At 38.2% G+C, this 26,382-nt stretch overlaps 2 protein-coding genes across 2 annotated transcripts in view; one reads left to right on the top strand and one right to left on the bottom strand.

The window, feature by feature from the left end:
- Positions 1-1,246: 1,246 nt before the first annotated feature.
- casp8ap2 (caspase 8 associated protein 2) lies at positions 1,247-13,856 on the bottom strand. The gene is made up of 11 exons (XM_056259858.1): positions 13,618-13,856; positions 13,210-13,268; positions 10,519-10,599; positions 8,729-8,832; positions 8,496-8,570; positions 8,283-8,398; positions 5,321-8,160; positions 2,600-4,940; positions 2,354-2,533; positions 2,141-2,240; positions 1,247-2,062 (listed from the first exon to the last, which is right to left on the bottom strand). The coding sequence occupies exons 2-11, from the start codon at positions 13,256-13,258 to the stop codon at positions 2,000-2,002; spliced, it is 5,949 nt and encodes a 1,982-aa protein (XP_056115833.1). The 5' UTR covers positions 13,259-13,268; positions 13,618-13,856; the 3' UTR covers positions 1,247-1,999.
- A 612-nt stretch (positions 13,857-14,468) lies between these two features.
- Positions 14,469-26,382, top strand: part of mdn1 (midasin AAA ATPase 1) — a 62,834-nt gene continuing 50,920 nt past the window's right edge. Inside the window, exons 1-16 of the mRNA XM_056259855.1 lie at positions 14,469-14,752; positions 15,427-15,653; positions 16,027-16,251; positions 16,351-16,458; positions 16,537-16,729; positions 16,881-17,090; positions 17,219-17,350; positions 18,712-18,815; positions 18,924-19,038; positions 19,137-19,312; positions 20,765-20,846; positions 21,037-21,132; positions 21,504-21,616; positions 24,623-24,771; positions 24,859-24,919; positions 25,021-25,232. Coding sequence (XP_056115830.1) covers positions 14,657-14,752; positions 15,427-15,653; positions 16,027-16,251; positions 16,351-16,458; positions 16,537-16,729; positions 16,881-17,090; positions 17,219-17,350; positions 18,712-18,815; positions 18,924-19,038; positions 19,137-19,312; positions 20,765-20,846; positions 21,037-21,132; positions 21,504-21,616; positions 24,623-24,771; positions 24,859-24,919; positions 25,021-25,232 — 2,299 coding nt within the window. The 5' untranslated portion in view covers positions 14,469-14,656. The remainder of the gene's footprint in view (positions 14,753-15,426; positions 15,654-16,026; positions 16,252-16,350; positions 16,459-16,536; positions 16,730-16,880; positions 17,091-17,218; positions 17,351-18,711; positions 18,816-18,923; positions 19,039-19,136; positions 19,313-20,764; positions 20,847-21,036; positions 21,133-21,503; positions 21,617-24,622; positions 24,772-24,858; positions 24,920-25,020; positions 25,233-26,382) is intronic.

Raw genomic sequence — 26,382 nt, 5'->3', positions numbered from 1 at the left:
AGCACTTGTGTCTAGGCGAGACATGATGATCAATGTGTCATGTCCGATTTTATAGTCTAATGCTTTGAGGGCTATTTTTGGCTAGTCTGAGGGTGATGTAAGAGAGAAGCTGAAAACCACCTTCAAGAATGTAAGCTAGCTGTAGCTTAGCGCAGATAGAAATGTAATTCACTGTGGAGTTTAACAATTGCATACCAAACACTTCACTATAGGTGTTTGGTAGTTCACAAAGTTCAGATTTAATAACAGGTTGTAGTGTGTATCTACAAAAATGTGACGAATTTTGGCTAGATGTAGCCTAAAGTGATGCGAATTTTGGTTACACACTCAGTTTGGTTACATCAGTGTGAACAAAAATTAAATCTAGATTTCAGAGAGGGTTGCCAGGTTTGCATAACAAAACCAGCCCTCTTGCTATTCAAAACCCTCCCGATAACGGCCAAATCTTGCTCAATCGAGTTCCGCCTGCGGCAACAGTGTAAAAGTAGCCCAATTCCGCGGGAAAACCACGGACTTGGCAACACTGATTTCAGAGGTAAAGTAGCCTAAGGTTAACATCTGCCAGACAGTGACCTAAATATCTCACTTCTGCCTGGACAATAGTATTGTCAGTGAGCTTGGAATTGTTCAATAAATCACTGTATTTATATCCCCTGTGATAGTACAAAATACAATAGTAAGCCTAAACATGATGGTGATATATTATTGATAGGAACTGTTTGCCATTGTTTTGATATTTTATATCAAATTGGTTTCCGACAGTATATAATCCGGTGATATGGTAAATGTTATTTTGAATTGACTAATCCAAAAAAAGAGATCCCAAAGTTTAGATAAGTCTTCGATGCAGTTTGAAAACTGCTAAATATTCATCTCAAAAGGAACTTGCCATAATATTTCATAAATAAGATTTATTTCAAAATTTGTCAGAACTTACAAATATTTACAAAATGTATTTCCAAACAACATACAAGGTATTTTCCCCACATTTAGGTTTCTCTCTCTTTGAGAAAAAATAAAAATTGTTTAAAAAAAAAAACGATCATAGAAAAATCTTTGTTCAATCCAACTTTACAAATATATACACAAGGGAATACTCCCCTCATTCATCACCTAGAAAAAATAAAATAAAACTGGTACTCTTAATGTTACTCTTAAGTCATCAATATGAAAATATCAAATCTTTCAGGATGACTAATGGAACAAAGATTGAAAATTTAAATCCTGACAACTGCAGACCAAAACAAAAAAAAAGAAGTTAAAATACTAATATTAATCTTTTCCATCTCTACATTTAGAGCAAAGTTACACCTACACCCACCTCATTCACATAACCAAAATGAAAACAAAATCCAAGTGATCAAAACTTGAGGCCTATAAGCATTTAGGTTTAAGATTTAAAAACGTTTGTAGTTCAGAGGTAGGTTTAAAAAGCATTGCAAATATCTCAAAAATCAACTTACAATGTCCTTTAAATACTTTTTTTTGTTCATTTAATTGCATAAAAACACGACAACTGTAGTACCATAGTACTGCAATGACCAACTTGCCAAAATAATGAAAAACAAATTCTAAGGCATCATACAGGGCTTTAAGCACTGAAAATACCATGAAACGTCATTTATCTACTTTGTGGTGTCTGTTTATTTCCTTGACACAGATTAATGTAAATTTCAGAGTAGACCACACTGCAAATGTTTCTCTAGTTAATATATTCTAAAATATTGCCTGATTGGTGTCTGGTTTGCAGTAATTATGAATTTTTTAACACTGAATGTTAACTAAAGAAAAATAAAATAACTGTATACCATTTACTGCAGATCTTTTGGTGAGTTACAACTGTAAGTGCTTTTTCAAACAGATGGACAACATTAACAGATATAATAATACACTGATTTTCATATTCAATGTATTATATTTCTGCCGTTGGATGCTGAGGCACGCATTGAAATCTTCATAGACTTCTTTGTAAAGTCTGTTCAATTTCATTCTTGTTCGATCAATTCTCCATTTTCTCTTTCTTCTTGAATAGCTTCATCAATTGAGAGAATCGCTCCTCAACCTGTCAAAGAACAGCGATCATTAGTTTACGACAAAGCAGTTAGCTGACGTCATTAAAGAACACAATAACAAAGCATACCTGCTCTGTTGACTTCTTCAACCTTTTCGACAGAGCAGCAAATGTCTTGGGTGAAGTCCCCTTCATTTTAAGCTCGATGAGTATGTCCCGATCTTCATCCCTTTAAAAGACATCAGCTTTTTTTTATTGGTTTCTTAAACTTAAGTACACAAACACACATTATGCACACAGAATTAATAACCCAAAACGGGAGTGGAAATTCATTCAACTCACCTGGTCCATGCCACCACCACTTCCCCTTTCTTCCTGATCACATTCTTAGCAGACAGGCTGCTAGGGGACACCTGGGGTATTGCAGTTTTTAAGCCTTTTTCTTTGGAGGATTTTGACCTTTTCTTATGCCTGGACTTGGAATGTTTATCTTGAAATTTTTCTACCTTTTGGCGCTTTGCCCTTGGCTCCGATTGGTGCTCCGATTGGTGCTCCGATTGGTGCTCCGATTGGTGCTCCGATTGGTGCTCCGATTGGTGCTCCGATTGGTGCTCCTTGCGTTTCTTTGACACCCTCTTGGATTTAGACTCTGGTGCACTTGGGCTCTGAGTTGTGTTCCTTACATTTCCTGACATCTTCTCTGATGTTTCAGCCTCTGTTGCACTGCTTTGCTCAGGAGCAGTAACGAATGCTTCTATGGAAACAGGCTCAGTATTGTTGCAGGACAAGTTGTCATCACAAGCACCTTCAGGTGAGGATTTTTGGCTTGACTGTTGAGCTTCTCTTGCTTTATCTGCAATGTGACATGACTCGTTTACCTTGGTTGGGCTTTTGTTCAACATCTCTCCAGGTTCAGGACCCAAGTCGTCATGGGTCAGAGCAAGAGTAGGCTCGAGAGATGGCTCTAAACATTCAGGTAATGCTGGTACTGCTTTCCCTTCATTTTGTTTACTTTCAATTGGGCCAGTAGATGTCCGTCTTATTCGCACAATGAAATGATCATTTGACCTCTCCATTACCACAGCCTGCATTTGTAAATTAGGTTGGAATTGGAACCCGGATGGATCAGAGCCCTCCCATGTCCTGCTGGGACTCGACCCACAACTGGAGTTGTCGGTGTCTAGAGAAAGGTGGATGTCCTGTTCAGTGGCATCTTCTCCATCAAGAAGAGCGTCTTCACTATAATGGGCACTGAGGACACTGTCTGGGGCAGATAATGGCTGTCCAGTTCCAGGGTGCAAAAAACTCAAGTGACTATCGGACTTTAATGGTGAGGGAATGGTAAGGGACACAGCTAGATCTTCCGCCAAGATAGAGAAGGACCTTTGAGAGATTACAGTTGACTGAAGAGGAAGCTGGCATGGTTCAGAATTAGAGGGAACTTCTAACAAGCAGCTCTCATCGAGAATTGCTGGGTCTACCAGCATTTTGCTGTTTGAAGCAAACTTGAAGGGGGAAATGGAAGACCAGGATGTGATTAATTTAGATGGGGTTGTCTTGTTAGGGGTCATAATCCCAATCAAACTATCCCCTGGAAGCCCTTCTTTTCGAGGTGTGCTGAGTGGCCAACTTGTATTGTCACCAACAGGTACACTGGATTCAAGCAAATCAGACCCTTGCAAAAGACACTTGAATATCTCTCCCATTTGAGAGTCAGAGACCAAGTTGAAGGTTAAGCTTGATGTCTGCTGCTCAGTTAGAATTTCAAAGTCTGACTTATCCTGAATCGATCCATTATGGGAGAGACGTCGGACATAGGAAGAGATTCTATTGTCAGATTCTGAGGTACCTTTGTGGAAAGACCTTTCAGAGGATGAAGTAGGAAGCTGTTGTGATGTCGTCACCTTTGCCGGCTGATCGTCTTCATTCATGACAGCTTTAATGTTTTTACCTCGGCTCCCAAGGCCCCTGCGAGGCAGATTATTTGCAGGGGACTCTCTGACGAAACTTCCTGTGTCAACTTTTGACTTGACACTGTAAAGATGCCCAGGTGTGCTAAATGGTACTTTTCCTACCACCTCACTTTCATCCTCTTTTCTTTTAAGGGTTGCATTTTTATTTTCATTTGATACATTCTTGGAAGGCTCAGACTCACTTTTGAGTGCTGTCTTCAGTTCCTTGAACAAGAAATCAAACTGCCCATCCACAAATGTCCACAACTTCTGCTTGAGGTCTCCAGCTCTCTGCTCAAAGATACGATTGACGATGCCATTCTTGCTGACCTTGCTCATTATTGACGAAATAATCTTATTTAGTCTAACTTTGATGTCATTACCTTGGCAGCACAACTTATCCATGTCAACCGCATTGATAAATTCTGTAAAAGAGGCATGAGACATATCCACTATACAGCAGAAGGCAGTCTTAGTGACATTTTTCTGAAGCTTCATGTACTTTTTCCTCAACTCAACTCGAATAGATCCTAACATGTCCATAAATCCATCTAGCGTATAGACCGCTGCTTTGAATGGTGGGCTGACAGTTTTAAAGCGTCTCTTACTAGAGGTGGGACTGTCGTTAGAAGCAGACGACTTTGAACACTTGCTTTGCTCTGAATATTTAGCAGGGGCGCAAGATTTCTTTTGGGACACTCTTTTCCGAACTGCAGATAGCTTTGGACTTGGAGTCCCTGAGGTTGGTTTTTCCTTTTCTCTTGGAGGAGTCTGTATAAACAGAGGTCCCTCTTCTTCACTCTCACTCACTATCTCACCATCCTCCAGCTCATCTTCCTCAGTTCCAGAAGCCGATAGGGCATCTTTTGTCCCTTTGTTGGAAGAAGCTGTGACAGAAGAGTCAGGTGATTTATTCTCCTTGTTCATGTCCATATTTACTTTATCCTTATCACTGCCAGTTGTTACAGTTGAGAGATCTTGAAAAGAAATAAAGAGATTAACATTAGCAAGATGTACACATTAACCTGTTGGGCCAATTATTGCAAGAGTCACGCAAACATGCATTTCAATCAAATATTCATAGAATAATTAGTGAAATTTTGGCAATCATGGGAAACATAGGCCGGGTTTCACAGAGACTAAGCCAGGAAAAAAACATTAATGGTTTGGATCTTGAGACAAAACAATGGCACTGACATATTTTAAGATATATCAGTGCAACTTGCTTTCAGTTAAAACAGCTCAAACATGCATCTTGATCTGGGACTAGCTTAAGCCTTGTCTGTGAAACCAGGGGTTACAATGTTAAACAAAGCATTACTATCAAAAACAAAACCAAAACAAAACAAACACTTACCTTTGTTAAGACTTTTGACATGTGGTTGCTTCTCAGCAGGCTGAGGCTGCATTTTTTTCACCTGACGGACTGGGCTTGTGAGAGGGCTGATGGGCTCTGGAATAACTCTGATGTTCCTCAGGGTAAGCATCATGGAGTCTTCATCATGGCAAAGCACAACAGGGTTCAAGGACTTTGTGTCCTGTTCTTCTTTTTCTGTGGAATCTGGCTCTAAGAAACCAGGTTGTGATGACGACATGGTATCCTCTTCAACAGTGGTGCTATTATTTGGAGCCATAGTGTTCTGACTCCATAATGGACTTTGATGGGATTTTTCAGATATTTTCAAATTTTCAGATGTGTGCTGTGTTTTAATTGATTTTGAATATTCAAATGTTTCCCCTGCTCTCTTATTGTCCTGTTTTGAAGTGCCCACTTGTTCAACATCACAAATAACTTTGCTTGGGTCACCTAGATCTACACTAATTGTACTAGACGAAACTTCCATGTTGATAGATCTCCCAGAAGAATTAATATTAGGAATACTTTGTGCCTTGTCAGAGCATGACACATCATCTTGACAAATCCCTTTTGATGCTGGTAGTAAATCTTGAGAGTTGGCCTGAGGATTCCTTTGGATTTCCATGTGAGAAGTCTCCTCAGACAAAGTGGCAAAATGATCTTGTTGCTGACAACCATCAACTATTGAATCAGGAGTATTATCTGAAACTACCACTTCTGATGTTTTAGAGGGCAAAGTGATAGAGACAATGGCATTATTAATAATTCCCAGAGAGTCTTCTGTGTCATTCTCACAGACACGATTTGGAGACTCTCTTGTAAGGGTTAATTTTGATAATGAGTCTTTGTCTAACACATTGGAATCTGAAGTCTTGCCTCTTTTCTCCTCTGAGGTTTTAACAATCCATGGCACTTTGTCCACAGCCTCTTGACTTTCAGTGGCATTCTCTTCTTGTACCTCCATATCTGTTTCTTCTGCTGAGAGCTTCTCAGAAGCTACAGCTGTGAAGAGATCAAAAACTTGTCTAGACTGTTTACAAGAACTGGTAAAGTCTTCTTTTTCCCCTGCAGTTGTGGCCTCAGGGTTCTTATCCATTTCCACATCGCTCTGCTGGCTGTTCTTTAATTCATCTATGACATAGAATTCCTCCCCAGCGTCGGATAATCTGCTGTTATATGAGGAGGCATCTTCAGATGCTGCTCCAATGGCTTCTGTGGATTCAGAGGACTGCTTCTGTTTTTTAAGAGGCGATAGGGTGAGGTTCAATGTCTCCATGAAACTCAGTTTTCTGTCTGGACTATTATCCTCGGATGTTTGGCAGGGATTTATGCTGACAGCTACCACTGATGGTGACTCTGCATGAACAGATTCAAGATGTTTGTCCTTTTCAGTCTTACTATCTTGATCTTTTCTGGCATTTTTGTGTTTTTTACGAGAGTTCTTTCTGTCATCTTTAGTAAGAAAATGTTTTGATTCTCCATGCTTCTGCACCCTATGCTCCTTCAAATGTCCACCTCTTTTTCTTTCTCTGTCCTTGACTATACCCTTCTCTTCAAAACAGTTCTTTTCAGAACTTCCATTTTTGACAGGGCATTTCAAATCCTCCATTCTAGAATTATCATAGCAATGAGACCGTTTGCTTTTTGTTGATGGCTCATCGATTCTGCTTGATGATTTGCCCTTATAAACATCCTTTCGTTGAGAATCAAGTTTGGGAGAAGAAAAAGCTTGCCTACTGTCAAAGACATCAACTTGTTTCTTAGATCTTTTATCTTCATCTTTATTTTTATTAGCCATCTCCTTTGTACTCCTTCGCTCATACTCTTTGACTGATATGTTACTGCTTCTCTCTCTACTACTACTGCAGTTGTTACCCTCACCTCTTTTACTCCTCTCACTCTCCTTTGGCCTCTTTTGTTCATGGTCTCTGCTTCTTTCCATTCTGCTGCTCCTCCTCGCTGTACTGGAACTTTTCTTCTCTTTCCTTCTATGGCTACTTGAATCTGTTTTCTTCCATTTGTGGTTTTGGGAATGGCTTTCTTCATCCACCACAGTACAATCTGTACTTCTCAAGCCAGAGTGTCTTGCTTCTCTGCTAGTTCTGTCTGCATTTTGATTATGCATGTGTCCTTGACTCTGTGTCTCCACATCTGCAGCTGTCTTAACTGAACTTTTAGATGGCTGTGAAGGGACAGGTGGCAAGGCTTTGTGTGACAGGGAGGAAGGGCTTATCGATTGTTCTGAACTAGTACGAACGACTGGAACCTCAGGCTGCTGATTTCTGTTTTCACTAGACACAGAACTATCTTTTGCAAGCTCTTTTTCAGTTATTGTGCAATTCTGTGGTTTTTCTAGACTGCCTATATGTTTTAAGGGAGGGTTCTTATTTCCCTTCAAGCTACTGAATCGACAATTAGTAGTTGTATCGGGAGCTCTCGGTCCAGAGTTATTCGTTTTGGGAGCATTCGAGACATCTGCAACTGTGGGGGGATTTTTTATACTCCCTGATGTTCTGTAAGGTTCGTAGTCTTGCTCTGGTTGGACAGTCAGGGTTTCAGCAGATTTATTCTGACAGTTCAGAGGACTTTCAAGATCAGTTCTAGGGCATCTCTGGAGCACCTCAAATGGTTGTGGTGCTGCAGTTGGCGGATATGCAGGGTGATCCGACACAGTGTTTCTGCCCTTGTGTTGATTTAATTCATTCATAGTATTATCTTGTCTAGCACCTTGTGATCCTAAAACAGAACTTGAAGGATTGTTCAAACTGTGCCTTGTGTTTGCTGGACCACTTTCCATTTGAGATCGACGGAAATTTTGACCATAACTTCCTCGACTGGACCTGTGATGGCAACATACAAAAAAAAACAGGGAAGTGACTTTTACATAAATCCATCCAATCCTGACACAAGCCAGGGTCCATCATCTGTTTGCTGATCTCAGTACCAGAGTTAAAGTTTTTACCTATTGCTGAGTCTGCTAATCTCCTCATCCTTACGCACAATCTCCATTCTAGCAGTCTTGACGAGAGAACAAATGTTCTTCTTCAGAAGTATGTTTTCACTGCTCAAACTTGAATTCTTTAAATATGAAGTACAAAAAAACAGACTCTTTATTCCAAGTTTTTGGTATTCATTATGTATCACTATATAACAACCATTAAAAATGTAAACACACCTTTGTCTGCAGTAGCTGTAACTTTGAGAGCAGTTCATTAACTTGTTTTTGTGCATCATCAAATTTTTGCTTTAGCTGTAATAAAAGATAAGTACAATGAGACAATGTAAATATTCTGTCAATTTCTTAACATTTAAAGCAAAATCAAAACCAAACCAATAGCAAGCCATGCAACCATATTCAAAGTTTAGAGTTCAAGTTACAAGACCTCATTGTACATTTAATTTACAGACCTCATTGTAAGTTGCCTCCTTTTCTTCTTGTTCTTCCCTGATAAGTTCCTCATATATATCCATTGATTCCATTGTTCGTGGGGAAATGAACGGGTTGACTTCACCTAATAGAAAAAATGACAATACAACAGTTATTACAATCTAAAACATTGTATCCTTCTATTTCTCTGGTACTCATACATGAACAAATTACTATAAACAACTATAAAATATGATGTACTCAATTCAAGACTCATTAAAGGAGCATTTCACCCGTGGGAACATTCATCTTTATTGAAAGTGGGTCATATATGTAGTCGAAATATAATACAATTTTCGAATTTGGTGCCTTCTTGACCGAGTAAAGACAGAAAGTAACTTTAGGGCGCATTTGTACTGAAAACCACAACTCCCACAATGCACCACATTGCACAGCTCCGCAAGCCACTCCCACTAATCCAGAACAATGCTGAGGAGGTATCCGCCTATCAGATTCAGAGAAAGCACTCTACCATCTACAAGGCTGGGTGCCGCCAGAGTTTGAAATTCATTTCACAGAAAAAAAATCTAGTTTGTTGCCGAAATCATTATTGAATTACTCCTCGTTTCTATTTATGTTGAATGTTCAGTCCGAACATTGTAATGCAATTTGGATTTGCAAAATAAGAATAAAAATATGTAGGCATGACCATTATTTTGTTATATATTATCATGTAAGGTAACAGTAGGTTAGTAACATTAATTCCACTGATGAATGTTGGTCGTCCAAATTTATCTAACATACACGTGGAATAAAACACTAATAAGGAAAACAACGTAAATGTGAACCATTTATTTCAATAATGATATCAACAAAAATAATTATGATAACAATAAAAGTAGTAAACAACAATAGTTCCTCCTGAGCTTCCTCAACTTACTGGTGCCCGCAGTACTGGCAATCTGGAGCTGGATATTTCAGTCGGATTGCCAACACGAGCGGGTAGAACGCGAGACCGTGACCTGCCTGTCGCGGACGAGGAGCCCGCACTGGCTCGAGTTGAGGCGGACTGGTCATGTCGTTCTACCCGCTCGCGTCAGATTGCCAACACGAGCGGGTAGAACGACATGACCAGTCTGCCTCAACTCGAGCCAGTCCGGGCTCCTCGTCCGCGACAGGCAGGTCTTCTGATTTGGCTGATGGAGCAACAGGGCGCGGCTGCTGCCGCTTCTGCAGCCGATGCAGAAGACCTGCCTGTCGCGGACGAGGAGCCCACACTGGCTCGAGTTGAGGCAGACTGGTCCTGTCGTTCTACCCGCTCGTGTCTGCAATCTGACACTTCGCTGTATTGCGGCTCGTAAAGATAGCCACGAAAATCGGATTTGAGCAGAAGACTTTCAAAATCATCTTTTCTTGCATATCATGTTTATTTCCTTCCATCATTGTCGTAACTTCCCATCTGGCTCCACAGCGCTTGTTAGCTTAGCTTCCAAACAAGATGGTGGATATTGCTATTCGTTTCGGCAAGTTAAGTCCCACCCACTGATCTGTAATAGGTCTGTAGCGTGAGTGGGCCCCTCCCCCTGAATAAATGATGAGCTACTGTTTGTAGTCTCTACACTTTTCAATGAAATGTGACTTCCTGCTTATTATGACGCAAAATTACGATTTTTACGTCATAATAAGCAGGAAGTAAAACACTTAAATCCTTATTTCTCCCATCTCAGGGAAAAATAAAGGAAAAATCCACGATCATTATAATATATGACTTGGTTTCTAACAATACAAAGCTTAATGCAAATGGGTGAAGTGTCCCTTTAACGAAACCCACCTCTGTGCCCATCACCCTTAGGGCTGTTCTCCAGGCCAGAGTAAATGTCCACTGAGTCCTCATTGTAATGCAGAGATTTACCTGTATCAAATACAAACACTGATACAGTCATAATGAAAACAATTCCAGCATATACACCTGTCCAATACATGTATGTTTTGTTTACACAGAGCTGAGGCCTGAACCTGTTAAGACAAGAAATTGGGGAATAAAACAAAAAAGGTAAACCAAACAACATTATCTGGATCAAATCGTGATGCCTACATTTTCTGTCCGATTGCATTTTTTCCAGGTAAAAACGTATTTAAATGCATAAAATTATACTGTATATTTGTAGTACCTCTCCCATGTATGTACTCACTTTAACTTTTCAAAAACCTTTAGTTATTTGTAATTTTTTTGTTATTTAAAGTGTCAAAATATCATGTGGTGCAACAGTCCGGCCATAACTTCTGTTTTGAAAATGTCTTTGAAATTAATCTACATTTATTTTCTGCACTATTTGGCATGATTTCCAAAGTGTTTTGTAATCCTGTAAAAAAAAATCTAAGCATTTGTATTTATATTTCCATCATAATATACAAACAAACTTTGTCCGATGATGTCCATTTTATGAAATATCATGTGGTGCGACCATCAAGGAACTACCATTTTTGAGACTTTTATGTTGAAAACTATTCAAACACAGGAAGTTACATCATATACCAATTTACCAAGGACCCATGGAAGCAGCAAGCTGGTTTTTAAATCTCTCAAATTGAAAAAAACAACAACAACTTTGTAATGGTTGGTATGTAGTTACCACATTTGGATGTCATGTGGTATGACCTCCAAAAAAAATAATATTAAAGTTATTTCTACAAATATATATTTTTATTATAAATTTCATATTGACCTTTTTTTGTGGGAAGCTAGCTTGTTTTGTTTAGGTGGCCAATTCTGTGCCTGTAAATTTTGACTGAATTTGAAAATATCATGTGGTGCTACCAAATATCATGTGGTGAGACGGTTTTCCATGATAGATATATGTCCTAGATTGGCTGTTTTTGTGCTTTTATATTCAATTGACGGTTTATATACAACAAGTACTTTAATTTAGTATCATTTGGAATAGATTTTTATTTTTATATTTCAGACGGTTTATGTTTACTCTTTGTACAATATTAGAAAAGTGCACAAAAATAATTTAGACCATGTAATTTCAGTTTAGTAATTATGCATTTATTAGTAATGTATTAGCCTATTTATTTATTTAAAACTATTTTAATCTATTTTACCAGATGCCACTGCCAAGCGAAGTAAAAAATTCTGACCCTGCAGCAAGAGCGGTATACCTTGCTAGGAGAAGAGTGAAATATTATTACAGTTTAAAATAGCTGTTTTCTATGTGAATATACAGTAAACTGTAATTTATTCCTGTGATCAAAGCTGAATTTTCAGCATCGTTACTCCAGTCTTCAGTGTCACATGATCCTTCAGAAATCATTCTAATATAATGATTTGCTGCTCAGGAAACATTTCTGATTATTATCAATGTTCATATTTTTGTGGAAATTGTGATACATTTTATGTCAGGATTATTTGATGAATGGAAAGTTCAAAAGAACAGCATTTATTTGAAACAGAATCTTTTGTAACATTATAGCCTAAATATATTTACTGTCACTTTTTATCAATTTAATGTGATCTTGATTAATAAAAGTATTAATTACTTAAAAAAACTATTGACCCCAAATGTTACCTGTATACAATACTTGTATTTATATCTATAACATTATTATTTGTTAGAAATAAATTCGAAGTCAAGTTAAATGAAATGGTGCACTTATGTTTGCGATGTGATTTTTATAAAAAGAAAATGTTTATAAAATGTTTGTGTTCAGGAAAATTCTGTGAAATTTGTGTAAAATCTGGTTTAAATCTATTTTTGTATAAAATGTATTGTTCATTGATCTCTTTAAATAGATTTTTAACTATATAAGGTCTTTGTGTCATTTGGAGCGACCACTCATGTGGTGTGACCAATGATCTTATCAAAAAATTAGATCATTATTTACAAAAACTCACACCACATGACATTTTTTAAGGCTCAGCCAATTCTTCTAGATGAAGAAACACTAAAATCACTTCAATTAAAATTTTCATATGATTTTTTGTATTTTAAAATTGGCCTGTCGAAACAAATATTAGAAAGCACACTCAGGTGGACTAAATGGCCTCAATTTCAAATGCAGTTGTTGTACTGCTCATGCATGTAGTGCAAATATCTACATTTAGTTTATTTTGCCTGACTTGTCTATGGTCTTGTGAAATTATTAGTAAAGTAGATGATCTGCTATGATGACAGTGTTATCAAGAATACACTGAAAGTATTATTGCAGTGACACAGTAGAACAATACATTCCTGAAAATAAATGTATGAAGAATTCAAATGCAAAAGCCTCTAAGTGCCATTTGAAATGGCACTTAGAGGCTTTTGCATCTGAACTCTTCGTATATAGACAAGAATGTGGTCTGTTAAAGTATTTATTGTAGATCTAAGATCAATCTACATTATAACTTCGTGATAAAAGCCGCAATAAATGCTAGACCCATACAGATAATTGATAATACAATAGTACTCAACTGATCCTACCAGAAAACATGTTAAATATGTGAAAATAAAGTACATCTGTTGAGCTATAGTCTTACCTGAGGGCTGATCAATACGATCTCCACGAAGTTCATCCATTAAATCCATTTTCAGTTAGCTAATGAAAAACAGAAAATAGTACAAGAAGTTCCTGAAAACAGTCACAATAACAGCAACAATGGGCAAGTGTCACTTCAACTACACCACTTCCTGTCATTTACTGAAGAAACACTGTACTGAAGTAATGCAAATTTTATGCTATATTAAAACAAGAGTCAACTTAATATTAAGGTGAAAAAGTAATAAATCACACACAAAACAATCCACTATACTTACACAAAATATACTTTCAACTGTAAGATCACGGGTTTTACACAAACACCGACGAAGTAAAGCGATCAAAATTCATTATTTATTAGTATAGTATGTGTACAAAGTGAAATTAAATGAAAGTATATGAACAATACCTGTATCTCTGGTAGTGAGCAAACGACAACAGGCGGATATAAAACAGTAAGATGGACCAAACACTGTACAGCGGAGTTCAGGATGTGACACCCATGCTATCGCGCTCATAAAATATAATTTGCAGTCAATTAGCAACTTTCAACTTGCTTGTAGACAGCGATTAAAAAAAATCTTGAAGCATATTTCCACCAGGTCCGCGCCATCCTTACACCGTTCACATTCGCCAAAAAGGAAGTGACGTAATTTTCCCGCGGTCTCTCCTTTCCTAAAAGATAATATATAAAATCTTAGCTAAATTTCATGTTTTTTACGCAAATGTCAAAATAATAGAATGTTCATTTGTTCAATTATTTAGTACATTAAGTACAACAATTATTAACATTTACAGTAAATATTTTGATAAAATAATCCAAATAAAAAATGTCCTTTAAATTCTTATGGTCATTGTTTGACAAATATTATACTATTATAGATTGCAACGATAATCAATAAAGCTTAAATCTAACCTCTAAACAAAACATGTTCCATAATAATAATAATAATAATAATATACATGGCCCTTATTTCAAACATTGGCTACAGTTATCTTGTTTGTGTCTTAAATGTTTCTAAAATAAGGTTACACAGCTCTGTGTTGTTGATTGAACAAATTTGATGAAATCCATTTACATTAAATACAGCTGTAGGACACACACAGGCTTAAGAACGGTGCCGCCCAAAATAACATATTTAGTCGAAATTATCTATGCGTTTTAATGCGAAATCCTCGCACAGAAACATCTCTTTGAAGTTAGTTTGCTGCTCAGGGAGCGTGAGCTCCGCGACAGTCGAATGACCCGGAAGTGCTCGTCATTTACTCACATGTGGACAGGGATTTTAATACTGACGGGAACGTGCTCGCTGTGTTGTGTACAACCTGGACAGCCAAGCGAGTGATGAGTCTTATGGTTCCCATCACGTAGAATACTTGGAATATTAAAGCCTTTGCCAGCCGCAGAGACATCGTCGGAAATCCCTATAATCACGACAAATGATAGAATGGAAAACCTGGAGTTGAGCCTGACGTCTCTGGGTGCAATCTCAAGACATATCGAGAAAAGTCACAACGAACTCAGCAAGTACCTCGCAAAACAGGTGAGCCTGAATTTCCTGGGCACTTTATAAGACCGTCATTAGAGGCTTTCATCTGTTTAACACATGCAGAGTACAACGTGTGTGTCACACCACACTGTCCCACGTTTCTGTAGTACACATGCTGCTCCATTGGTGGTTTATACATGATATTCATTAGTTTAAAAAAATAACTGACATATAAGTGTTCTGCATATTAGTCTATTAGGGAACGAGTCTTCTTTTCGAGCACGAATGATTATTTTGGTCCTGTTGCTGTTGCAACATAGTTTCAATAGTTTAGGTTGTTGAAACATGCTGCCACAGTTTATTATTTTGACAAATATACAAGAGGCAGTATAGAAGAGCCACTGATTACCTTTCCTTCAACAGTATTCACTTACATTGATGTGCACATAAACCGGGTTATAAATTCATGCTTGAATATCTATCATTATTTGGAACCAATCCAAAAGTATCCACATGGGAATTCCAACATAACGCACTACAAAATGTGATTTTATTGCACATAACTCATCCTGTGCTTATTAACATCATCTTCATTATTATTAGACATTATTTCATTATATCTATGAATGTTGGAATTTATTCAGCAGGATCTGTTTAGATTTTTGCTTGATTCCATAGGCATACTTTAATATTATTTATTTAGTTGGCATGAATCGTTCTGCTTGTAGATATGGAGCCAGCAGGACAGGCAGTGTATACTGGGATGTCTTGCGCAGCTCCTGTTGGAGAAGGAATACACTCTCCTCATTGCTCGTCACTTACGACCACTGATCCTGGACCTGTTGGAGAGGAATGCTGCGAGGATCAAAGTAGACATCCGGCTGAATCATGACCTCCACGAGCGCTTGTGTGTGACTCTAAGCAAACTTCTCAACATCAGTCCAGATGCTCAAGCGTAAGTAATTCTTCAGAATTTATTCACAACAGGGTTCCCATTTATCTTGGAAAACCTGGAAGTAGCAGGTCATTTTAAAACATGGAAATTTAGTGGCGATAATACAATTGGAAAAGTCATGGGAGTATTTGTTTATTTGGGAACAAACAAATTGTGAACAAACTTTTAAATCTGTTAAACCAATTTATTAGTCCAAATTATGTGTTAGCAAACTGGTCTGAATTTGAATGACTTTAAAAACATAAATCATATTTAAGGATCATGGGAATTCATTAGTCAAAAAGTATGAGATGGTGGATAACAGATGTTTTTGTTACCACTTCAGAACAAATGTCCAGTATGCCATGAACAAGTTTGAATTGTTTTCTCACAGGTTCGCAGCAAGGTATTTCAGCAGCTCTCCCCCAGTATTTCAGAGGCTGTTCTTCACCAGTGAAGAGGCTGCCTCCATCCAGTATGGGCCCAGACGGATGAAACTACGGGACCTGATGGGGGCCACCCTCCGCTTCCTCCAGAGCGATTGTGAGAAGTTCCGTGTCCTGTGGGACTGGAGTGCCTGTGTTTCACAACTTCTCACCAGTGACGTCATAGTCAGAAGGTATTGCAATGAGTAGATCAGTCACAAGCTCTCACCAGAATCTAAATATCTATTTGCTAACAAAAAAAAATATATATATATATTCTGTGTGTTTTTAAGCTACACTGCCCAGTGCCTTGCCCTGGTGTCCCACATGACAGACAACCAGAAAACAATATTTCTGAGGAAGGTTCTTTCAAGTGAAGAGATTATGCATTTGAAAATGAAGTAAGTTTTTTCGAATTGTTCAGAAGTTACTCACTTGTGTTAACTCTTAAACAACATTACAGTATCACATCTTTGTAGATCACTTGAGGAGACACAGCAGCTGGAAGTAGAAAAGGCTCTAGTTTTAGCCAATCAGGGCTCAGCAATATGGCGAAAAGAGAGAGTTAAAAAGATCACCCGTGGTCAGGTGGTGACCGAAGACCTGACTCAGAGCGTTACTGTGGTGTGTGGGGTGATTCTACCTAGACAGACCCCTCGACAGGATGAACAGGCAAGACAATCATTCAAAAAGACAATATTAAGCTTATAAAAGCCAGATATAATATAACTAGAAATATATGTTTTTTCCCCCAATACCTCTATTAGTGTATTGTGGGAGAATATTGTCTGTATTGTAATCTCACTACATCTGTTGTTATCAGACAAGTTTAAGGAATTTGGTGCTGGTGGATTCAACTTGTCAAAATCTACGGCGACTTGCCATGGCTGTGGCATCCCAGAAACCCATTCTTTTGGAAGGGCCAATTGGGTGTGGAAAAACTGCTCTTGTTGAATATCTAGCTGCTGTCACTGGGCATGATAAAGCCCCTGACATACTTAAAGTTCAGCTCGGAGATCAGACCGACAGTAAGGTGAGATTTGCTTGACTTTGAAATGTTTGAAAATTATTTCCATTGTTTTCACCTTGCTGCTTCTAGTTTTACCATATTTTATATATATATATATATATATTTTTTTTTCATGCCTCTATTTTCTGTAGATGTTGCTGGGAATGTACCGCTGCACAGATGTTCCTGGAAAGTTTGTGTGGCAGCCGGGATCCCTGACCCAGGCGGTCTCAAAAGGTTATTGGATTCTGCTGGAGGACATTGATCATGCTCCTTTGGACGTGGTGGGTGGCAAATCCACAAAAACATGAAAAACATACAGTCTTTCTTAGAAATGTTTCTATTAGGACTGTAGAATAGAGATGCCCGGTTGGCGGTTACAGCCGCGACTCCGCGGATAAACCGCGGATCGGACAGATGACGTGACGAATTTTAAAAAAAAATTAAATTCAGGCGGGTGGCGGGCGGTTGAACCAATCAAATGAAAAAATATATGTATACATTGTTAAATATTGTTCTCTGACTATACCTACATCCAAAAAAAAATCGAGCACACTTTGAAATAGTCAAATTTTCATCAGCTAGTCGAGTCTATGCAGAGACTGCTTGTTATTATCAGAGATGGCAACGCCGGTGAAGGAGGTACGTGACAAACTCAAAAAAGGAGAATTAAAAACAAAGGAAATAGAAGGTCAGAAAAGTGTTGCCTGGAATAAGTTTTACAAAGTGGTAAATCAGGATGACACCAGTGCAGGCTATGTAATTTGCAAAACCTGCGAAGCAGATTATGTTCATGACAGCCACAAGACGGGTACGTATAATATGGTGCATCACAAGTGTGTGATGTGATACTAGTTTTTAAAACATTGTTAAATGTTTAAACATAAAACATAGCTAAATGTGACAAAATGTTGCTGTTATTTTCAGCGTGAGCCGCTTTACAAACGGCGCCCCATACAATAGCAGCATGTTGAAATTATGTGCCAAAATGCGTTTTCTATTAGGCTACAATGAAAATAATGTAGGCTACAGTAGCCTATCAGATAAGGTCAGGTTTGCCGAAGTCCGTTTAATTTAGGCTATTTATTCATTTTTGTCCCTGCGCGCCGATCGGAGACGGAGTTCACTGCTGATATTCTGAGAGCTTTCTAGTCTCGCGGCTGTCATCAGCAGCGCCTTGTATCGCCCAATCAGCGGATGGCGGGCGGGTGCGGTTTTGAAAATTGGTCAAAAACGTTGGTGCGGATAGATGGCGGACGGATGATGAGTTTTGTGATGCGGTTGCGGATGAAATAATAGCCCATCCGCGCATCTCTACTGTAGAAGTCCATAACGATTTTTTATTACTGAGTTATTGCAGATTTGTAGCATTTGTTGTATTTAGCGTGAGCTTGTGGCAGTGCACAACTGCATATAATCATTGTGCAGAATTAGTTTGTTAGTGACAATAAATAAAACATTGCTTTTTTTTTCATTGAAAATGTAATTTAAATATTTTGATTTAATTAACTATATATAGTTACTGGACTATATATATATATATATATATATATATATATATTAAATATTTATTTTGGTAAATGGTATGATTCATAATTATAAGATCAGTCCACATTTAATCATGCCAGTGTAATTTGCTCTGTAGATATCGGTTCTGCTCCCTCTTATGGAGAACAAGAAATTGACAATTCCAGGACGCGAAGACTGTATTCAAATGGCCCCAGCTTTCCAGTTTTTTGCAACGCGAAGGTAAGATATTTTGTCCTTTTGTGTGAGTGTGTGTGTGTGTGTGTGTATATATATATATATAAGAATTATTTCTAAACTAAATTTAATGATAAAAATCATTTTATTTAGGACATTTTACAGTGGAGGAGCTTGGCATCGTCCACAGAGTACACATGCTGCACTTCTGGACAAATACTGGAGTAAACTGCAGATCGGCAACATGAGCAGAGAGGAACTTAAACAGGCAAGCTGTCCCTTTACAATGATATGCATTTATTCTAGGTCCTGATGACATTTTTCTTTCTTTTGATAATCGGTCTCTATTTTTTTCTCTCTGTTCAGGTCCTAATAAAGAAGTACCCTAACCTGGCAGTGGTGGTGGAGCGTCTTTTGGACATATACTGCCAGCTAACGGGAGACCGACATCAGATCAGTTCCAGCCCTCAGGGTCCTAGTGCAGCCCAGAGCATATCAGATGAAAACATCACATCACTGGAGGGCAGAGGCCTTTCTCTGAGGTAACATGTCTTAAAAAAATATTAAATGAGAAAATATTCAAAATCATTATTGCATAATTATAAAAATGATTTAATGTAAAAATGATATAATATACTAATACGAATATATGTACTGCAGGTTTCCAAACTATTTCATGCCAATTTGAACCTTTCTCTAAATAGTTAAACATCATGTTAGAATTGTATTTGCTCAGTTTGTTTTATGATGCCCTTGGGCATTTACGAATATCTCTACATCGAGAAATGACACCATAGACTCATCAATAAATTATGAGTGTCATTTTCAGACCTCTACATGTAACAAACAGTTCAGCTAAAGCAGTGACGCTACAATAAAACCCTTACTCTATCGTTGCATTAGCGCAGAGTTGAGTCTGTGTCCGTTGTGTAGTTGGGCCTCAGGCTGTTCATCAGCTTTCCACTGGATCCTGCTGCAGTCAATGCTACATCGATCTCTCTCTCTCTGTCCCCTCTGTGGTACCCCAGCCAGAGACGCAGTTTGAAATTCAAACCAGGGCAAATCATTTATGTAACTAGCTTTTGTAGATACCACACACTGCCATATAGTGTAATACCTGTTTTGTAGAGGGTTGAGGGGTTCTTTTTTAATGATTTTTTTTCTCTGTAGATATTCAAAGCATGGAACGGTTTGACAAATTGTTATTTTGTTTTCAGCTTGTTGTTTTGGTGTTATAGTAACTAGTAGAATAACAGGAGCAGCATTTGCCAGTGTGTATATTAAATTAAATGGGTAGTGATGAATATGCCTCCATTTCAAATATCTGAAAGTGTGTCATATAGAGGGCTGTTCTGTGATGGTGTGGAGACCCTGCTGTTTCCAATCAATACACTTCCACTTCCTCCCTCAATCCCCTACTGGCATGAGGCTCTTTGTAGAGACCCTGGGTGAAAAACAATTTGAGCAGCCAGTCTGCCTGCAGTCATGCTCCATAACAATCGTTGGCAAGTGTGATATCAATTGAAAGTAAAAAAGAAATGGTTCACCATGGCTGCATTTATTTGAAAAGTAGAGTATAAACTGTAATATTGTGAAAAATTACACTTTAAAATAACTTTTAATATATATTTTAAATATATATTTTAAAATGTAATTTATTCCTGTGAATTGCAAAGCTAATAGAATAGAAAGTTCAAATGAAAAGCATTTGTTTGAAATAATAGAAGTATTTTGTTATATTATATATGTCTCCTACTGTTACTTTTCATCAATTTAATGCATCCTCATTGAACAGAAATATGAATTTAAAAAAACATCTAACTGACCCCAAACGTTTGAATGGTACTGTAAATGTGAATAAATAATTTGATCTTTGTGGTTGTAAATTATCTGAATAAATGAGAATTCTTAAGTTACTGTGCATCCATGTAGTGTTGGTAAATGCATTGTAGTAAAGGTTTTTTTTTTTTTTTTTTTTTAACTAATGAACACAGGGACTTGCTGAAATGGTGCGAGAGAATCTGCTTAAACTTTGACAGCTCTTGCTCTTCCACAGCACAGAATGTGTTTCTGGAGGTGAGTGGCTGTAGTTACCAGCATTAATCTGTCACTATCATGATTTAGGTTTTTGTTTGTTGGATTATTATTATAAAAAATGTTTTATATACAGTATATATTTTAAATATTTAGAAAACAAGAACAGTAATACTGAAAAAGCTGTGCTGTTATAAGCTTAAAACAGTGTGGTCTTTTTCTTCTTCTTCAGGCTTTGGACTGCTTCACTGCCATGCTCTCCAAATCTGAGAGCAGACTCAAGATGGCAGAGATCATTGGCAGCAAGCTCAACATATCCAGAGAGAAGGTAGGACTCTGCACCACTGTTATCTCTTTAGTGACACAAACTGTTACATGGAAAACCTTACATTTACATGTGTGATTTCCAGGTCTTGAAAACTCATGGAAATGAGTAAAATCCTAAAAAACACTGAAAAGGTCATAGACATCGCTGTAGTTCATATACTTTTACCAGCTTTGTGTCGCTCTAAAATTATTTCATATCTTGGATATTGCTTGTTGTGAGAATCTGTGTACAGTAAAACTTGCCTCGTTGGCTTGCCTTTTACAGTAATGGCGAAAAGCACTTATTTCTTCATAATATTTAGAGTCAAAGTAAAATTATATTTCACTTTATATTCAATAACCTGCTCTAATCCTGTCAATGTTACATTTAAGGCCCAGCACTTTTGCCAGATGTACCTGCCCGCAATCACTGTGACGGAGTTGGAGGTGTCGGTGGGCCGTGCGATGTTACTCCGCAAGCAGAGCAACGCGGTGTGGCTGAGCATGTGAGATTGCATTATCAGAGGGAAACTTTAGCCATATCCATTAATCTGTCTCCCAGTCCCTGTCTGGCACTTCCCCTTTCAATCTACTCTGTAACAAATGGTGTCACTGTGCTACGCTGTCCCCAGTGTGGAAGGCACCCTGCTGAGAAATTGAGTCAACACGGCATTGATTGGTAACTGTGCTGTTTAAGACAGGGAATACAACAGCTTTGAGCATACCAGAGGAAAATGTAGCAGGATTCCTTCATTGGTCATGATGCGTATGATGAACACTTTGATTTAACAATAGTGATTATTAGAATTATTGGAAATCTTCTCAGAGAGATCTCCGTGTTGTACTGACAGGTTTTACAATTTCTTTTAAAATGTGTTAAGTTGTAGCCAGTGTTGGTATTGTTAACAAACCAAAACTATTTAAAACAGTTTTTGTTAATTGAAATAAAATAAAAATATTGGATGGAAAAACTTGAATTTTTTTTTTTAAATGTTAGAACTCAGAAAAAAAAAATCAGTTAAAAGTACTAAAAAAGCTTTAAAAACCAAAAACTAAATAGAAATATTACAAAACAAAAATGAATAAAAATGACAATTACTGAATTATTAAAACTTAAACTAAAATTAAAATGAAAAGTGAACATAAAAATACAAAAGCAAATACAAAATACTATAATAGTATATAAATATCACAGGTGTAAACAGTACCTGAAAACCATACTTCAGTAAAAGTACAGGTACCGTACAGGGAAAATGACTACATTACATTGATTTTAACTGTACTTAAAGGCACACTGTGGAATTTTTGGCCACTAGGGTGCGCTCGACCTGTAATTTTCACGTCTAGTGCCCCTAGAGGCCACAAGCGCCGCAGCATTGTCGCAAAAGTCAACAAACAGTCAACCTCCCGTGTCTGCTACCAGATGAATTGCATACAAATTAAACAAAGCCTGTAGCTAGTTGTTAAGTTGCAGCCCTGTTTCGTTTCAAAATCGGATAAAGTGTCTGCTGAATGCAAACCTTTCCCAATATTTATAAAATTTATATTTATACTAACATTTAGCTACCAGATTGATAATTCGCTAACTTACTCTACTAGCATTCCTTGTTACATTAAGTTAAATGGAGGACAATATAGAATCAGTAACATGGCCAGGCAGAGAACAAATTTGAAAAAATAGAGATATTGTGCAAGCAATATATTTAACTTACTAGTCCAAAAGCATGACGGCCAGGTCAGCATCGGTCGGGAATCCCTCATCCTCCTTTATCGCACGCCAGCGAGGTAACGCTTGACCAATGTTTATTCTCGTCCTTGCTTTTAGTTTATCACTCTCCCTTTTTCTTTTTTTGGTCTCCTCTGACAAAATCTTTGCTTTCTTCGCTTTCTTCCGAGTAGCTGTTGATTCAGCCATGACGACAACATACAGACGCCAGCAATCAAACGCGAGTTGAGCTCTCACCTTAGAATTTGAGGAAGTTGGGGGTGGCGGGGGAAGTGACGTATGCCGTAAAGCGGTCGAATTTTGTAGTTCTTTTTGTGCTCGGGTTCCTACCCGAAACCCGAAGTTACATAGTGCTAGTAAAAGTGATACAGACACCTTCAGGCTTCGGCAGACGTGTCATTCAACCTATTGTAAGTCGATGTACCATCTCAATGGGTTTTGGTAATTTATTATAAAGGTTGAAAAGTTCCACAGTGTGCCTTTAAGTATTTTACTCGTGCTGAATGTAGGCTCAAAGATGCACTAGTCCTCAACACCTAAGAGACGGATAAATAAAATAATGTTTCGTAAAATGAAGTAGTCAAAGGTTTTGGCTTTGGCCTCCTCACCGGTCACAGCCATGTCCTCATCTTATAATAAAATACCAGCGATTCACAACTACCTGCTAATGCACTTGCATTTGCGTAAAGTTTGAGTAAGGGAAAAACCCAAGAGATATAGTACCTTCAATGCCCTTTAAATGGCAATATCGCTTATTTTCTATCAGATATAAACTGCTGCAGAAAAAGTTGGTAATATCCAAGGGGGTAATCCATCGACCGGAAGTTGAAGCCGGCCGGGTGCCGCCATCTTGTAGCAGAACTTCACTTGCGTTAGCATTTCCATTGACTCCCATTCATTTTGGCGTCACTTTGACAGCGAATAACTTTACACCTGAGGCGTTTAAAGACTCCATTTGTCCATTGTTTATTTCTAAAGAAACATGACAATGTATAAAGGGCTCCATTACCTTCTATGTTACATTATGGCCCCGTAGAAACAGATTTTGTAAAAATAGGCTAACGATTGCGTCATAACCACTCGACTCTGTCGCGCTGTACAGAAATGACCGTACAGACAGGAGGAGAAGCTCGCAAGCAATCGGTGGGACGTCCCGTCAAGGGAGAAGCCCATAGATAATGAGTCCATAAAAGCAACGGAATACTTACTCCTGCTCACTCACGCCAAAGAACTCTTTGCTCAAGTTCCCCGTCTCTGCAAGATTAACGTTGGCAATTTTCACGCACAGCTACTAGAAGATTTACGTCTGTCAGACAGGTTGCTCACGTCATCAAGCTTAGTTTGAGTCGGTCTGAGTCTGCGCGTCAGGAACGGAAGTGCTCAAAAATCGCTAAAAATGGGCTTCAACTGTCTCAACTGAGTTCCAATGAAATGGCTCTGTCCACTTCTTATACTGTCTATGCTAATATCTTTGATATTATAATACTAAAAAAGATTCTTAAGTACAGTAACTAATTACATTTCATTCAAATAGTTTACACCACTGATAAATATATAGTGTATAAAGTAGTCAAATTTATTTATAGAGTGCTTTGCTTAATACACATTGTTTAAAGCAGCTTTACAAAAAAATATGATGTTAATGTTTATAATATCTTTATCATCTTCATGACCTATAGTGGCATTTTGCAGATTAGAGCTTGGTGATAATATAGTTTATTATATAGTAAATAGTACTAAAATAACTAGCCATAGCCAACATATTTGACGTGTATCTGCCCCACAGAGACAGACAAACATTTGCTGCCACACGGCCATCCTCAGTACTTTTGGAGCAGCTCTCGGTGTGTGTCACTAAAGGGGAGCCTGTCCTGTTGGTGGGGGAGACGGGCACAGGGAAGACCTCTACTGTGCAGTACCTGGCGGGAATGACAGGTAACACACCTAAACTACACTGAGCAAGTAGGTTTGACACTGTGCACAATTTCTCATTTCCTGCTCTGTTCTGCTGTACTCTTACAGGACACAGACTGAGAGTGGTCAACATGAACCAACAGAGTGACACAGCTGACCTACTAGGAGGGTGAGTAGACAAGAGTGATTCAGGATTCAAACAAATGTGTGCAGTGCAAATGTGGAGGAAGCTGTTGGTTTATTGCTGACCTTGATCTGTGATGATTAAAGGTATAAACCAGTGGACCATAAGCTCATTCTTTTGCCCCTGCGGGAAGCGTTTGAGGACCTCTTCTCTCAGACGTACTCACGGAAACAGAACCTGACCTTTCTGGGGCATGTCCAAACCTGCTTCAGAGGCAAACGCTGGCAGGACCTTCTGAAGCTCATGGATCATGTCTGCAAATCAGCACTAACCAAGGAACTACATGATAAACCCAATGGTATTACTGAAGGTTCAAATCTATTACATCACTTTATTAACTAGAATTCTTATGTTGTTTTTGGTTAGGGATGATCCACAGCTAGGTGTGTATACATGGTTTTAATGCATGACAATAAAGCAAAGAACCAACCGTCATGCAGAAAATCCAACACAAAATCTGACCGAAAGGGTGAAAATGACAATTTGTTTTCGTCAGTCACGGCTCATTAGGTCTAGCCTTCTGTACTCTTTAAATCCGACACAGAGAGAAAGTATGTGGTAAGATTACATTTATTTGAATTGTCAAGAGAGAGTGGGATTGTGGGTGTGTGAATTACCTGCATCAGTGCAGTGTCTCAGTGCAGCCACAGTGGCTGGTGGATGCCCAATTTTACCAGCCACTTATATTTTTTACCAGCCACTTTTTCCGGAATTCAAATTTATAAAAGAAAGTGCACTAGCATATTTTGAATTGCTTCAATCATTTTTATTTATTATTAATACAAAATTAATACATAATATGACTTGTGTTCTTTTATTGACTATTTTAAGGTTAGTTGTTCCTCTAACGAACGAATTGTTTGCATTTTCGGACGAGGCATAGGTTCGTAAGTAGGCTACAGTGCATGGACTGTTCGACGGGAAGGTAGGCTAACCATTCCCTCGTTTTCCCTTCGTCATCAATGCGCCACTTGTTAGAAAAGTACCTTCTCTTTTTATTTACTTCGCCCTCAAAAGTTTGTACATTCATAGCTACTGCTGACTCGGCGGCGGGCCTCTTAACACCGGGTATATGTCGCCACATTTTTTTAATTTTCCTTTCGTCTGTACCTCAGCTCAGCTATATGTGTCACGGTCCGTTCAGCGCCGTGTCCGTGCGCTGTGTCCGTGACGCACAACGCTGAAAACCAATCAAATTAGTTACTCGACAAAAGTGCATTATTGTTACTTAGCAACAGCATTCTTTGACAAAAGCTGTCCAATCCGTTACAAGGAATGTTTTAAGTAACCAATAAAAAGGCTGGTATACAAGGCAAAGTCACCCGCCACTTTGAAAAAGTACCCGCCATTGGCTGGTGGCGGGTGCTAATTTCCCACCCTGGTCTCTACTAACAGTGAAGCTGTGAGTTTAATTACTTGAAAAACAGCGACGTTACCACCTCATTGCT

The sequence above is a fragment of the Rhinichthys klamathensis genome, unplaced genomic scaffold, assembly GCF_029890125.1.
Source record: "Rhinichthys klamathensis goyatoka isolate OS25496 unplaced genomic scaffold, OSU_Roscu_1.1 h1tg000170l_1, whole genome shotgun sequence".
NCBI lineage: Eukaryota > Metazoa > Chordata > Actinopteri > Cypriniformes > Leuciscidae > Rhinichthys > Rhinichthys klamathensis.
This window is presented reverse-complemented; position numbering and strand designations above follow the sequence as displayed.

Excerpts from the sequence above, each read along its gene's own strand:
- casp8ap2 (XM_056259858.1), bottom strand. The coding sequence starts at position 13,258 with ATGGATTTAATGGATGAACTTCGTGGAGATCGTATTGATCAGCCCTCA. Across the intron at positions 8,399-8,495 it reads TACAGCTACTGCAGACAAAG|AATTCAAGTTTGAGCAGTGA; the intron begins GTGTGTTTACAT and ends TCATATTTAAAG. Across the intron at positions 2,534-2,599 it reads CAATCGGAGCACCAATCGGA|GGCAAAGCGCCAAAAGGTAG; the intron begins GCACCAATCGGA and ends ATCGGAGCCAAG.